The 14,790-nt window shown below is 42.5% G+C and overlaps 3 protein-coding genes across 3 annotated transcripts in view; 1 reads left to right on the top strand and 2 right to left on the bottom strand.

Annotated features, from left to right (window-relative positions):
- Window positions 1-12,577, top strand: part of LOC309387499 (myeloperoxidase-like) — a 35,849-nt gene extending 23,272 nt beyond the window's left edge. The window contains exons 9-13 of the mRNA XM_081944002.1: window positions 1,528-1,688; window positions 5,171-5,423; window positions 6,521-6,691; window positions 7,910-8,147; window positions 10,982-12,577. Of these exons, the coding sequence (XP_081800128.1) occupies window positions 1,528-1,688; window positions 5,171-5,423; window positions 6,521-6,691; window positions 7,910-8,147; window positions 10,982-11,180 (1,022 nt within the window). The 3' untranslated portion in view covers window positions 11,181-12,577. The remainder of the gene's footprint in view (window positions 1-1,527; window positions 1,689-5,170; window positions 5,424-6,520; window positions 6,692-7,909; window positions 8,148-10,981) is intronic.
- The window catches only part of LOC309386717 (protein NipSnap homolog 2-like), a 291,445-nt gene that overhangs the window by 178,169 nt on the left and 98,486 nt on the right, over window positions 1-14,790 (bottom strand). The gene's annotated exons all lie outside the window — the stretch shown is intronic.
- Window positions 13,190-14,790, bottom strand: part of LOC309386713 (myeloperoxidase-like) — a 33,807-nt gene continuing 32,206 nt past the window's right edge. Inside the window, exon 14 of the mRNA XM_081942417.1 lies at window positions 13,190-13,401. The gene's annotated coding sequence lies outside the window, so the exon portion shown is untranslated. The remainder of the gene's footprint in view (window positions 13,402-14,790) is intronic.

Raw genomic sequence — 14,790 nt, 5'->3', positions numbered from 1 at the left:
GGCCACACCCACCTGCTCCCCCCAGTCAAACACAACCCTAATGTGGCCCTCAGTGAAATCAAGTTGGACACCCCTGCTGTATAGCCATCCCTGTGGTCTTGTGACCAAAATTCAGATGCATGGCAACTGGTTCCTACTTATGACCTTTGCTGTGTCCCAAGGTCATGTGATCACCTTTTGTGAACTTTTGACAAGCAAAGTCATTGGGGAAGCCAGACTCACTTAACAACTGTGTTACTAACTTATCAACTCCCGTGATTCGCTTAACAACTCTGGCAAAGAAAGGTTGTAAAATGGGGCAAAACTCACTTAACAAATGACTTACTTAACCACGGAAATTTTGGACTCAGTCGTGGTCATAAGTTGAGGACTGCCTGTATTAACAAGTACAAATAATAACCTGGGCATTTGGAGAAAGAAGAACCGCTTGTTTTAAAAAGTAACAACCCACTGGATTCGCCGTCCACTCTGATCCAAGGCCTGGGGGAAGAGTCAGATTTTTAAGAACTTTTATAAAACTTTATTTTAAAAACTTAATAAATCAGTCATATTGTGCATTCCATTCTGGAATTGCATGCAAGTTATATGTGAATGGCGGTATGAAATATGCGAAGTACATAACAATGGATACTGTCCCCCCAATATCCTGCTTTGGTAAAGATCCATACCCCAGCATGGCCAAGATGTGTTTTTTGGATGCAGAAGTTCAGCTTTAACGTCTCTAGTTAATTAATCACACCAGGGATATGACCAGGGGTGGGATTCAGCCAGTTCGGGTGAACTGGTAGCTCCGATGATCAGCTGGGGAGCGAACTGGTTCGCTCCGACGATCAGGTTGGCCTCCCTCCCGCCCCTGCGCTATACCCTCTAAGCTGATTTGCATGGCAGAGCGGATTGCTGCGCCTCAGCTGTGTTACTCCCCAGAAGTAACGAGGAAGGTAAGTTTTGTTAAAACTGCTGACGCGCACGAAGCACGCAATCACCGAACCAGTTGTTAAACCGGCAGGATCCCACCACTGGACATGACCTGAGCTGGACACCTTCTTACCATCTGAAATAGGTAACACTCTGATGGTATAAGAAGAGGCAGAGAGGAATTAGAGTTTGGATGTATAAGAGTCTGTCTGGCAATCAGAAGACCCCCAGGTTACATCTCCAACAACTTCAGGAGGAACAAGAAAAGGCCCTCTTGAAATTCTGGAAAGCCACTGCTGGAAGTTGCACATAAAAAGAAGTGTGATTTCAGTTGCACAGTTATGGGCCCCAGTTTTTATACCCTTCCCTATGAACATCCCTGGGACAGATGCCTCCTTTCACAACCAACATTCAACATGTTCCAGCCAAATTCCTTTATTTAGGGGTACCAGATTTAGGCTGCAAAAATCCACATAACCTCTAGATTGCAGAGAGTAATCCTGAAAGTGAACATTTTCCAGCTTCCTTTCTGAAATGTTTAGATTCTTTATTTTAGATTGTTTGCTTTAATTGCTAAAACCAAACAGAGCGTGTCATGGTTTAACTTTGCAGGAGATGGAAGGGCCAATGAAAACCTGGGACTGATAGCTATTCAAACTCTCTTTCTTCGGGAGCATAACCGGATAGCTAGGGAACTGAAGATGTGGAATCCCCATTGGGATGGAGAGAGACTCTATCAAGAAACACGGAAGATCATTGGTGCTTTCAATCAGGTATTGAGCATTCTCATGTTTATCTCACAGCTTTTGCTGCTTTTACATAACTTTTTTGTTCACACATCAGTATCCAAAGAGATATTGCAGGACTGAATACTCTGTCCAAAATAGATGGGTGTGTTTTTTCCCCAGTTAGAAAATAAATGAATAAAGGGGAAAAAAATCTTGTTCGAACTTTTCTCCTGCATGGCTTTTTCTTAATATTCAAAGGGAACTTTCCACTATTAAGGACAACCTACACACACCTCTTCTGCTGTCTAAGTTAGCACATGTCAGAAAATGGCTCGTTAGTCTATATAAATAACGCCTCAAATAACACATGGAATTCTAAGCATATATAGCAATATATATAGAATGCTTTACCTTACTGAAACTAATCCCACTGGACAATAGATGGCAGTTTAATTTAGAAATACAGAGTTAGAATGGAGCTAGGAGGTCTTCTAGTTCAACCCCCTGCTTAGGCAGGAAACCCTACACCACTTCAGACAAATGGTTATCCAACATCTTCTTAAAACTTCCAGTGTTGGAGCATTCACAACTTCTGGAGGCAAGTTGTTCCACTGATTAATTGTTCTAACTGTCAGGAAATTTCTCCTCAGTTCTAAGTTGCTTCTGTCTTTGATTAGGTTCCACCCATTGCTTCTTGTCCTACCCTCAGGTGCTTTGGAGAATAGTTTGACTCCCTCTTGTTTGTGGCCACCCCTGAGACATTGTAAGACTGCTATCATGTCTCCCCGTGTCCTTCTTTTCATTAAACTAGACATACCCAATTTCTGCAACCGTTCTTCTTATGTTTTAGTCTCCAGTCCTCTAATCATCTTTGTTGCTCTTCTCTGCACTCTTTCTAGAGCAGTGGTTCTCAACCTTCCCAATGCCGCGACCTTTTAATACAGTTCCACATGTTGTGGTGACCCCCAACCATAAAATTGGTGTCTTGGTTCCTAAGACCATCGAAAATATGTGTTTTCTGATGGTCTTAGGCGACCCCTGTGAAAAGGTCTTGCAAACCCCAAAGGGGTCCCGACCCACAGGTTGAGAACCACTGTTCTAGAGTCTCAAAATCTTTTTTACATCGTAGCGACAAAAACTGGATGCGATATTCCAAGTGTGGCCTTACCAAAGCATTATAAAGTGGTATTAACACTTCATGTGATCTTGATTCTATCCCTCTATTTATGCAGCCTAGAACTGTGTTGGCTTTTTTGGCACCTGCTGCACACTGCTGGCTCATATTTAAATGGTTCTCCATTTAATTTTTTAAAAAAGGCATTCCTTTTTCAATGGTTTCAATTGCCAAGAATAGAATATAAGGCCAGAAGATCAGTTCATTTATTAAGGTAATTCTATTATTGATTTGGCCAAAGGAAGTACAAGATAGAAATAAAGGCTACCAGTGTCTGAAAATAAGTATTTCCTTTCCCTTAAAGGATTTCACCCACTGTTTCTTGATGCTGATATCCCAAGATGTCAGAATGGTGCCTTTCTCACTGTTCTCTATTTTACCCTATTCCTCTGACTCATAATTTAGGAGAGGCATTGTCTTACTAGAGCCACTAATCACCACTGTGCAATAAGAAAGGGAGGCCGTTTTCTGCTTTACCTGCGGCTGATTGATGTTATCTATCAAAAGTGAGGAAATTGCCTGGTCTGATTCTTCACCCCCAGGTGAAAACAAAGCAGTGTGATGTAAGAGAGAGAGTTTTTTCCCCCTCATCTGTAGGACTGAGTAAATTCCCTGGAGAGGATTTTATAAATAGATAGAATTCTTTATTGACCAAGTGTGATTAGACAGAAGGAATTTGTCTTTGGTGCCTATGCTCTCAGTGTACATAAAAAGAATAAAATACATTCATCAAGAATAAAAAGATACAACACTTAGTGATAGTCAAGGTTACTAATAAGCTATCAAATCGTACTAGTAAATACATAAAACAATATAAATTGAAAGATACAAGCAACATGGTTATAGTCATAAGTGGGAAGAAATAGATACGAGGAAGGAAGAGAAGAATAATAGTAATACAGTCTTAGTAAATTATTTGACAGTGTTGTGGGAATTAGTGATTAAGCAGAGTGATGGCATTCAGGAAAAAACTGTCCTTGTGTCTAGTTGTTCTGGTGTGCAATGCCCTATAGCAGTGATGGCTAACCTTTTTGTTGTTGGGTGCCAAAAATGCAAGCGCAATTGGATGATAGCACACACGCGTGCCGGCACCCATAATGCAAAGCCTCCCCCGGCCCCCCAAGGCTCTCTGGAAGCAGGAAATGAATCATTTCTGAACTGGTAGGCCTGTTTGGCCCATTTTCACCCTCTCCAGATTCTGGAGGCTTTCCTGAAGCTTGGGGAGGGCGAGAATGGCCTCCCTCGGCCTTCCAGAAGGCTGAAAATCAGCTGGCTGGCATGCGCATGCACGCTGGAGCTGATGGCTCATGTGCTGGCAGATATGGCTCCATGTGCCACCTGTAGCAGGCGTGCCATAGGTTCACCATCAAGGCCCTATAGTGTCATTTTGACGGCAGATGTTGAAACAATTTATTTAAATAAAACCAGTGTTGAGTTAGATGCAGATTTCTGTAAGTTGCTGTTGAGCATTACTTCCTTCACAACTTGTCCCCTAAGTTGTCTGCTGACCAAGACTAGTATGTTGGCTGGGGAATTCTGGGAATTGAAGTCCACACATTTTAAAGATGCTAAAGTAGGAAACACTAGGAGTATGAACTGTATGGAATTTTGCAAGACAGGCAGAAGACAGGCACAAAAGTGACTCTTCTAGAGCAGAGCTGTCAAACTTGTGGCCCGCAGGCCAGATGCGTCACATGCTGGTCCATGCCCGGTTTAGCGAAGTGGAAAAAAGTGACGACACGTCATGCGACAATGACGTGACGATGTGAGTTTGACACCCCTGTTCTAAAGGATGGAGGGTAACAAAGGGCACACTTAAAAAAAAAATCTGGATAAGCTGGTGCTTCCTGTACAGCAGTGCCTGCCCTCTACAATGGGGCTCCCCTCAAAACCCCCATCCCCCCCAACCCCAACTAGTATTTCAAAAGTTTTATAGACCTGGCTCTTCATCTGGGCCTTTGGTGAGAATGTTTTACACCTCCTTTTAACGGTGTTTTCCTTTGTTCCCATTTGGTTTTGTCACCATGCCACTTTTACTCTTCTTTTTGTTTTAGGTTATTTGTGCTTAATATTTTAAACAATTTGTAAACTACCCAGATTTTCTGGGAGTCATGCAGGATATAAAACTGGATATTTGGCTACACTATTTCCGAGAAGCAAAAGAATTACACAGGGTTGATGTTGAATCAGTTCAAAAGAGCTACCATTGTTTCTTAAATTAGTTTATAATTTGTCCTTACTTTCTGAATGCTCAGAATACTCTTGGTATTAAGTCATCAGATAGGCATAAATAAAGAAAATAAATAAGCAGGCCGAGGCCTTTGGGTCTTACATTGTCCTTGTGTCATTGCAGATATACACGTACAGAGATTACCTACCTCTGCTTCTGGGCAATGAATTCCATAAAAGGTTACCTGCGTACAGAGGCTACAATAAGAATGTGAATCCCTCCATTTCAAATGTTTTCACCTTGGCCTTCCGATTTGGGCATGGTTCTGTCCCACCTTTTGTACCCCGCCTGGATGAGAAATTCCAGAACTCGCTTCCCTTTTCCAAGACCCCACTTCATCTCACTTTTCTGGCTCCGTGGAGGATTGTGGCGGAAGGTAAGTTGGGTCTCTGGCTTAACCCTCTTGAGATTGGTTTCTCTACGATCCTGCCCATTTCTTGAGAACATAAACCAAGCCTGTTCAAAGCGCAGCCTAGAGGGCGGGGAACTACCCAATGCTCCTAGAAGCAATCAATTTTGAAGAACAGGAACGAGCACCTCTAAATCTCAGACTTGATGTTGTTTTACCTAGGTGACTGTTGGTGAATCTTTTCACGCCGAACTGGCAGTAATGCCAGTAGCAACCCACCCCTGATAAATTAATATCTACCTCTGGAATGGCTCTGTGTCTCAAAGATTTGGGGAGCTCGCTAGCACCAGGGATCACAGATTATGATCTTTTGATGTGGACCAGGTTATTGAGTTCTAATCCTGTTTAGTCTTGCCACCATGGCCAATAGTGACAGGGAAGATTAAAGTTGTAGCCTAAACACAAAGATTAAAGTTGTAGCCTAAACACAAAGGTAGCCTAAACACAAAGGTGACCTTCCATGGGATAAACATTACCAGCTTAATTGTGCCAATGTAATAATAAATCATAAGGCAGCTTTAAACCTGTTTAATCCTGTATCAAATTTCTCTTTTTTACTTCCTCCCTTCCGCCTTCCCTTCCTTCTTCCTTTCTCTCTCTCTCTTTCTCTTTCTTTCTTTCATTCTTTCTTTCCTTCCCTTTCTTTTTTCTTTTCTTTCTTTCCACTCTGCCCTGCCCTCTCCTCTCCTCCTGTCTCCCCTCCTCTCCTTTCCTTCTTTCCTCTTTCCTTTCTTTTCTTTTTTTCCTTTAAGTCATTTTTGACTGCTGCATCAGTTTCTGTACTTTTCTTGGAAATACTTTTTAGAATATTTTTGCCTTCTCCTTCTTAGGGTTGAAAGAGAGTGACCAACCCAAGGTCACCCAGCTGGCTTTGTGCCTACAATAGAATGGAATTAGAACTCACCAGCACCTAACTGACTCTCCTCAAATGAATATACCAGAGAGTTATATGTTGAATTTAAATGTAGAAAGCAAGCTATTCATTAAAAAAAATGCCAAAGCTTTGGAAGCCTTGGTTAGAAGTTACTTTCCTTTCAGAGACCACTGTTGCTTTTCTCTTCTAGGTGGCATTGATCCCATTGTCCGTGGCTTCATGGCAGATTATCCCAAGCTGATGAGGCAGGACCAGATAATGGTTGATGAGCTTCGGGAACGGCTCTTTGAACAAGTGAAATTTATTGGTCTTGATCTATCAGCTATGAACATGCAGAGGGGACGAGACCATGGTTTGCCAGGTAGAGTAACTTATTGTAAAAGCAGATTTATCATTGTCCTTGGAATAGCAGTTTAAGAAACGCTGTTCAAATTAACAGAATAACAGAGTTGGTTTTTTACTAACTAGACATACCCAATTCTTGCACCTGTTCTTCATATGTTTTAGCCTCTAGTCCCCTAATCATCTTTGTTGCTCTTTTCAGAATCTCTACACCTTTTTTATAATATGTGACCAAAATTGAATGCAGTATTCTAAGTGTGGCCTAAGGCTTTGTAAAGTGATACTAATACTTCAGGTGATCTTGATTTTTGTCCCTCTGTTAATCTTGGAGTCTTAATGGACAAACACTTAAATATGAGCCAGCAGTATGCAGCAGCAGCCAGATAAGCAAATGCAATCCAAGACCCCAGTTATTGCTATTGAGCCAGACTTCACTTAATCTCTACCTGTACATTTGGTTTTTCTTGCCTACGTGTAAAACCTTACTTTTCCCTACACTGAAATTCATTTTGTTAGTTAGGTCCCAGTGCTCAAGTCTTTTGGGGTGTTGGCTATCCTTGCCAATTTAGTGTCATCTGCAGATTTGATGTTCCCTGCTATTCCTCATCTAAATAATTTATGAAAATGTGCTGAGCCTAAAGCAGAACCTCGGGGTACCCCACTGCTTACTTCCCTCCATGTAGATGTAATTCAATTCATGTACACATTCTTGTCTTCTTTCTAACCGAATAGCTTCCAGATTTGGTGGGATCATAACTCCCAGAGTTCTAAGAGGGCTGACTGATGAATTCTGGGAATTGCAGTCCCAGCATATCTGAAGTAGGAGAAGACTGTTCTACGCTTTATGGCCATTTTTTAAATTTCCTGTTACCCTGCCCTGCCCTACCTATTAATATGCATGATTTCACTAGTTTTTAAAGTAGACCCAAAATGAATCCCAGCCTAACAGATACTAAAAATATGCCTATTATATAACACCTGCTTGCAGAGGCTGCAGCATTCTAGAAATAATTGTGTGGGGAAGTCACCTTTTTCTTTACCTTCTTAAAACATACATCAGATTTGTTTCCTCTTTTAAGCAAATCTAGCAACACAAGTGGGATCAGTTGCAACTGGAGATACTTGGGGAAGGGGAGAAAACTCAAGATGGCAGCTGTGAATATGCAAATACAACCTCACCTCTTTTTTAAATATGGGAACTTCCCTGTCCGTAATGAAGATTCGTTTCTCCTTGTAGGGTATAATGCCTGGAGACGGTTTTGTGGCCTCTCTGCTCCCAGCAATGAAGCCCAGCTTGCTTCAGTCCTTCGCAATCGGAAACTGGCAAAGGAGTTCATTAAACTTTATGGGACGCCCGAAAATATTGACATCTGGATTGGAGCCATAGCGGAGCCCTTTGTCCCAAATGGGAGAGTGGGACCTCTCATGGCCTGTCTCATAGGAACTCAGTTTAAAAAACTCAGAGATGGAGACAGGTGGGCCTTTTTCAAATCCTTTGTATCTCAAGAGAAAACCGTATGCCACATCCAGATGTTGCCATTGATTTCATAGCTATAATTGTTTTTTTTATTTTTAAGTGATTGTGTGATATGGTAGTTCTAACTATCATTTATTTTACTTTGGTCATTGTCTTGCACCATTGGATTTTGTAGCCGAAGTTGATGAAGTTTGTCACTTGCTGAGCATCTTTTGACTGAGATTTGACGCCTCAGATTTTCGGACTGTCTTGAGGGCGGAGCAACAGTTGTGATTGGCCTGATCGGCATTAGACTTCGGGATACCCTTTGGAAGGATTTCCAGCTCCCTTTGCCTGTTTTCTCCTCTCTGTTTTCTCAAACTCAAGGCCTGCAGGCCGCATCTGGCCCATGGGCCCACCCTGCAAACAGCTAAGGACCGGGGTGTGGTGCCTCTGCCAGGAAAAATGGAGCTCAGGAGGACAGCATGCAGTTCTCCCGGGCTCTGTTTTCGTTGGTGGAGGCACTGCAGGCTGGTCCTTCAGTTTTCACTGGCAGAGCTACCAAAACAAACTAAAAACAAAACAAAAGGAGAAATATTTCCGTTTTTGCATTTGCACATCCAAGAAGGGACAGGAAAGCAGGAAGGGAAAGAGGAAAGAAAGAAAAACAAGGAAAGAGGGGAAGGAAGAAGAAAGGAGAATGAAAAAGAAGGGAAGGAAGGAAGGAAGGAAGGAAGGAAGGAAGGAAGGAAGGAAGGAAGGAAGGAAGGAAGGAAAGAGATTATAATGTGAGGGAGGGAGGGCCTGAGGGAAGTTCTGCCTTAGCACATGGCCGCTATAAATCCCCCTGACGCAAGTGACATCGAGCTGTATAGCAGACAATAGGGAATCTCTGAGCACAATTCAGGCTCAGCTTCCATCTCAAAGTGCCTCTCCTGTAGAAAACAGGAGAGACAGGTGAGGCAGTGTGGCAGGCAGGTATGGGAGGAAATAGTGCATTGTCAATGATTTTAGTCTCCTAACAAACTGCTTGGTTTCTCAAATTTATATGACTTAATCAAATCAGTCTGGGTGGCTAACAAGAAATAAAAACAAAAGCCTAGAAAGAATAAAAACATAACAGCCAAGCCACATTTTATTCATTTCTTCGTTCATTTGTGTAATTGAATTATTGATATGACTGCCCAACTATTTAATGCCTCTGGGCAGTATGCAATGAAAAGCAGTGATAAAATACAAATCAGAAACCCCAAATGTGGAAAAGAACAACCATTCTAGCCCAAAGAAAGACAAAAGAACAGCCTCTCACTTAAGAACCATGTTTTTAAGGCTCTTTTAAACCCAGCTAAATTTGGGCCAGAGGAATCTTGAGGAGAGGGGGAGATGCTGTTCTAAAGCATAGATGCTGCAATTGAGAAAAGTAATCAACAAGGAACAATTTATGTAAATCAGGTTCGTTCCACTATCCTCCTGGCCTTTAAAGCCTGATGCAGGGTCCAGATTTTTAAGGCCTTCTGAAAGACTAACACAGGGGTGTCAAACTCAAGGCCTGGGGACTGGATCAGGCCCATGGGGTGCTTAGATCTGGCCCTTGGTCTCCCCCAGAAACGGTAAAGGATCGGCCCGCGATGCCTCTGCCAGTGAAAATGGAGCTCATGAGAGCTGTGGGTAGACCTCCCAAGCTCCATTTTCACTGGCAGAGGGATGCAGGAAGCTGTTTCTAAGGGAGACCACCAGAAACCCTCAGTGTTGGTAATTTGGTGACTGCCATGGCAGTGTGCATGTAGAATAGTTAGTTGTAACTTCGGTTAACTTCTTTGTAACTTTACTCGTTGTCCCTAGCGTGTTTGGTTAGTTTATAACAGTGAATCCAGAAATGAATAGATTCAATTTCCAAGATAGATCTGATGGCTCACTGTTGATGAAAAGGAGGAGAAGGATCAGGTTTATCTGTTACTCAGCAATCAACTTTTCCATATGGTGATGGTTTTACAGATGGTAGAGTGGTGGGATACAACTGGTACGCCCCGGTATCAGCGTACCGGTGCCTTCTGAGAGCACCAGGTACCGTTCTGGTATGGTGCTCTGGAGGGCCCACTTGCCCGCCCGCCGTCCTTACCTGTATTTCAGCTGATCGGGGCTTCCGCACAGGTGCACGGAGCGTGCAGTGCCTGCGCGACGCTCCGCTGAGCAGCTGGAGCATCGCGGAGCATCACAGGCAGTAAGTACGCATGCGCACGCTATGTGTGTGCTGCGCACATGCATGTGGTGGACGCCCAGCCCTGTTGCAATGGGATCCAGAACCCACCACTGGATGGTAGTTATAATAACTTCCAAGTCCTGCAGAATGTTTGAAGTGATCATTACTGCTAAAATCCAAACCAGAATGCCCTAGCCCTGGTATAGTGTCAGCTTGACTAAAAAGCTCTCAAGAGCCTACAAGCATCTGGAGCTGCCGTTGGTCCTCAAATGCTTGGGCATAACAAAGCGCATCCTCTTAACACCAACGTTATGTGCTAAGCTGACTTCCGGGGGTTCTGGACACTGGAGACATAGCACAGGCCCTGGAGATTTGATAGACACCTATCAATACTGAGGGTTTCTGGTGGTCTCCCATAGCAATACTTCCAGGTACAGCCCAGCTTAGCTTTTTAAGATCAGCCAAGATGATTAATTGCTTCTCCCTGTTGTGACCAATGTCCAGAGATGCTCACCAAAAGAAATGGTTTTCTATGATTAACCCTTCGGCTCTTGGCTCACTCAAGTAGCATTTTTACTTCCTCAAGTCAATTTTATTATTATTTCTGTTATGATTCTTATCATCCGTTGCAACTTTTCACCTTTTTTTGGCAGATATTGGTGGGAGAACCGGGGAGTCTTTACCCCAGAGCAGCGCCGTGCTCTGAGAAGTGATTCGTTTTCCCGTCTCATTTGTGACAACACACGCATCAAAAAAGTATCCAGAGACATTTTCAAAATGAACAGCTATCCAAGAGATTTTGTGACCTGCTGTGAAATCAAGAGTCTGGATTTGTCAGCTTGGAAAGAATAGACTCGAAATCAGAGCAGAAAGAGGAGACAGGAAGTCTGGGACAGGATCTGAACCTGGAACCTGGGTGACTGTAGTCCCTTTCGCTGATACTCTAAAACATGAAATAGAATGGCGCTAACCAGCTTCCACTGTCAAGGAGAGTTCACGTTAGGTAGAGTACTATAAGCGGGGTGCTGGGAATCAATTAAAATGTGGCAATTAACAAATTCTTCAAGTAAATACATAATGAAGTGGAGGCCTCCCTGTACAGTATAGCATATTGTTAGAATCCTGACTCACTTCCCCAACTACCACATTTTCCTGAAGTGAAAAAAGTTTGGACCAGTTGTACTGAGTATTTCGAGATGGGAGCATTCATTGGTGGGGGGTGGGGGTGGGGGGGTGGAAAGGTCAGGATAACCATGTAGTCAAGGCCCTGTATTCTTTTTAATGCATCAATTGTGCAAAATTCTCAGCCCAACTCATCTCACAAGGATGTTGTTGTAGGAGGAGGAAGTGTGTTGGATATGTTCACCACCTTGAGTTATTTGTAAAAGGAATAAAGGCAGGAAGTTAAATAAATAAAATATGTAAGAAAATGGGGAGGTTTTGACCACACCGTTGTAGGTGTCCTCTTGACTTTTTTGACCTCCTCCCCCAAGGATGCCCTGTTGGGAGACTCTTGTAGAGAGTTGCTGCCATAACAGCACTAATATGGTGTTTCCCATCAACTTTCCCACAGGAGAGGAACCTTCAGCATAAATTAATTTGTACTGGACAAGTTGATTCGATCTGAAATACATGCTACATCCTATAGGGTTCTACAGATCAAAACTAGTACTTTGATTTGTAACCAGAACCTATTGGGAACCATTGTAGAATCAGTACTGATGTTATGCATGAGTAGTGGCTTCCATCTGCCAATAGATAGGCTACTTCATTTTGCAACAACAGCTGTTTTTGAGTAGTCTTCAATGGTAGCACCATCTAAAGGGCATTCCAGTACTCTAATCACTATCTTGAGCTCCTGCTCCACAAAGCTATTTTGTTAGCCAACAATGAAAACTCAAACTTTGGATCAGGTTCATTGCATTAACTTTGACCCTTAAGAGCAATCTGAATCAGGCGTAGACATTTTCATTCTCTTTAGAACAACGGGGTTCTGAAAAATTTACAGACACGAAGGTGGATTTAAATACTTCTCTACAGTTATGTACACAAAGAACTGGCATTAGTTGAGCATCTTAGCACTGTCACTTATAAACTCTGGGTGTCAATGTGGGTATATAATGTATATGGATTAACAGCCTGTTGCGAAAAATCAGTTTTGTATTCTAATAATTGCTTAGGCATAGCTGGGAGAAAGATCTGATTATTTTTAAAGCAAACTGTTGAAAAGATCGCATCATTAATAAAAATGGATGAATCGAAAGAGCTGTGTCAATACTTTTTGCATTTCAGAAATATAAAAAGATGATTATGCCTGTAGGCTGTTGTTTTATGTGGCGCAATATTGTCTGGTTTATTCTTCGGGTTTTCTGTGAGATAGATCTCTCTAACGCAAAATAAGTATGCATCCACCTTCATTTCTCTCCAGATTCAAGCTTCTACATTTCTGTAGAAATGTGGAAATGAGCAAATATTTTTGTATATGTTTATATGTAAATTCTAAAGTTTCCTGGGGGGAAATGTCAAGCATTTTTTTTTAATACAGGGGCTTACAGTACAGTGGTGGGTTTCCATTTTTTTTACTACCGGTTTGCTCGTGCGTGCAACGCTTCTGAGCATGAGGGGTGGATGGGTGGGCGGAGCCTCCCATTGCTGCCACTACCAGTTCGTCTGATCCGGGCTGAACTGGGAGCAACCCACCTCTGTTACAGTATCTTTGCACAGAGCCTTTCCTTTTCATCACTGCTAGCATCCTTGTCTGACTTGGGGTAAACAACAAAGTTGTACATTCCACAAATTCTGTTCTATTCTGTCTCAAGAAGGGAAACACAATAGTATTTCATGCATTCCCCAAATAGAGAACCTTCTATAATTTAATTGCCTTTAATGAATTGTAAAAGGGGACATCTTGAACATTGCAGAGCGGATACTATAATTTGTCATTCCTTTCTCATTGCTCCAGAAGATTAAACATAAGCAATGGCTGTGAGGGTAAACAGCTAAAGCAGGTTAAAGAACGCTTTCTTAAAAAGAGAAAATCCAGGTTGCTGGCAGAACTTGCTGGGATGTTCTTCTATAGAGAGGAGAGAGAGAGAAAAATCAGAAAAATAATTATGAACCTATTATAGGAACAAAACAACCAAGCTGAATAAGACCAAAAGCTACTCTGGCATGTCTTCCAACCCACTCTATCTCTTGTATTTCACCAAATTCTTTCTTCTTTAAAGGAAATGTTGAAAATTATTCTGGTTCATCAAATTAAATAGGAGCTGGCAAAACTGAATTGCTACTTGCAGAGCAAAATGACAATGGCGCTTTAATTAGATAAACTGAATAACCTCTAGAGGAGACGATCTCCAAGTGAGGGAGGATGAAGAGGGTAAGATAGAATTGTTAATTTTCCTTTAAAAATTGTGCACAGTAAGGAATTTGAGATTGGTTTAGGACCATCTACAGAGTGCCCATTTCCCAGGCTTCAATCACTTCCCTGGCTGTTTTGGGGCCTGTTTGTCCAACAATCTTAAATTCTTCCTGGATCTTCTCAAGGAATCGGATGCGCTCAGAGTTGTCCATATTACAGTACATAGGGAGTCTCAGGTTTCAATCCTTGAATGACAAGATTGCATGTCATTGGGGATTTCCAGTATCACATGTTGTACCGTATGTATGAGCTGGATTTGTGCATCATGCTAGACAAGACTAATTTGGATTGGTTGGCACACAGTTCAGAATGTTACAGGAAACCACACATTAAGTTGTAATAGGGTTGTTTGTTTTGTAGGAAGTTAGCACCCACCCCTCTCCTAGAAGAATGAAATCTTCTAGGAAATATTAAAAAGGCAGAATATTATACCTCCCTGGATGAGGAAAGGAGAAACATGCTCTTGGAAAGCAGCCCCCACTTTTGTTAATAGCCCCAGAAAGACTGGGCCATCCTATCTACAAGACAAAAGACTGGGTCATCTTATCAACAAAAGACCTTCAGAACCAGGGTGATAGGATTACCTTACTCTCAAGATCCAAACCAGGACAAAGCCATTATTCCATAATAGGAATTACCCAAAGCCCCTTCATTAAATCACCCAGCAAGATTCAATTAAGGTTGACTCAAGACAACTTACAACCGGGATGGCGAACCTACGGCATGCATGCCACAGGTGACACGCGGAGCCATTTGTAAGGGCACGCTAGGCGTCACCCTGTCACCTGAATTCAGCTTTTTAAAAAGCCATTTTTCACCCTCCCCAAGCTCCAGAGGCTTTATAGGAGCCTGGGGAGGGCGAAAAGACCCTCCTCCCCCCCGAGACCCTCCGGAGGCTTCAGGAGCTTCCCTGAAGCCTCCAGAGCACAAAAAAATGGTCATATGGGCAAACCGAAAGTTTGGGAATGGACTTCCGGTTTGCTCGTAGGGTCAGTTTAAGCCCTCCAGGGGCTTCAGCTCCCTGAAGCCTCCAGAGGGCTT

The sequence above is a fragment of the Natrix helvetica genome (genome assembly GCF_964273705.1).
Source record: "Natrix helvetica genome assembly, chromosome: 2".
NCBI lineage: Eukaryota > Metazoa > Chordata > Lepidosauria > Squamata > Natricidae > Natrix > Natrix helvetica.
This window is presented reverse-complemented; position numbering and strand designations above follow the sequence as displayed.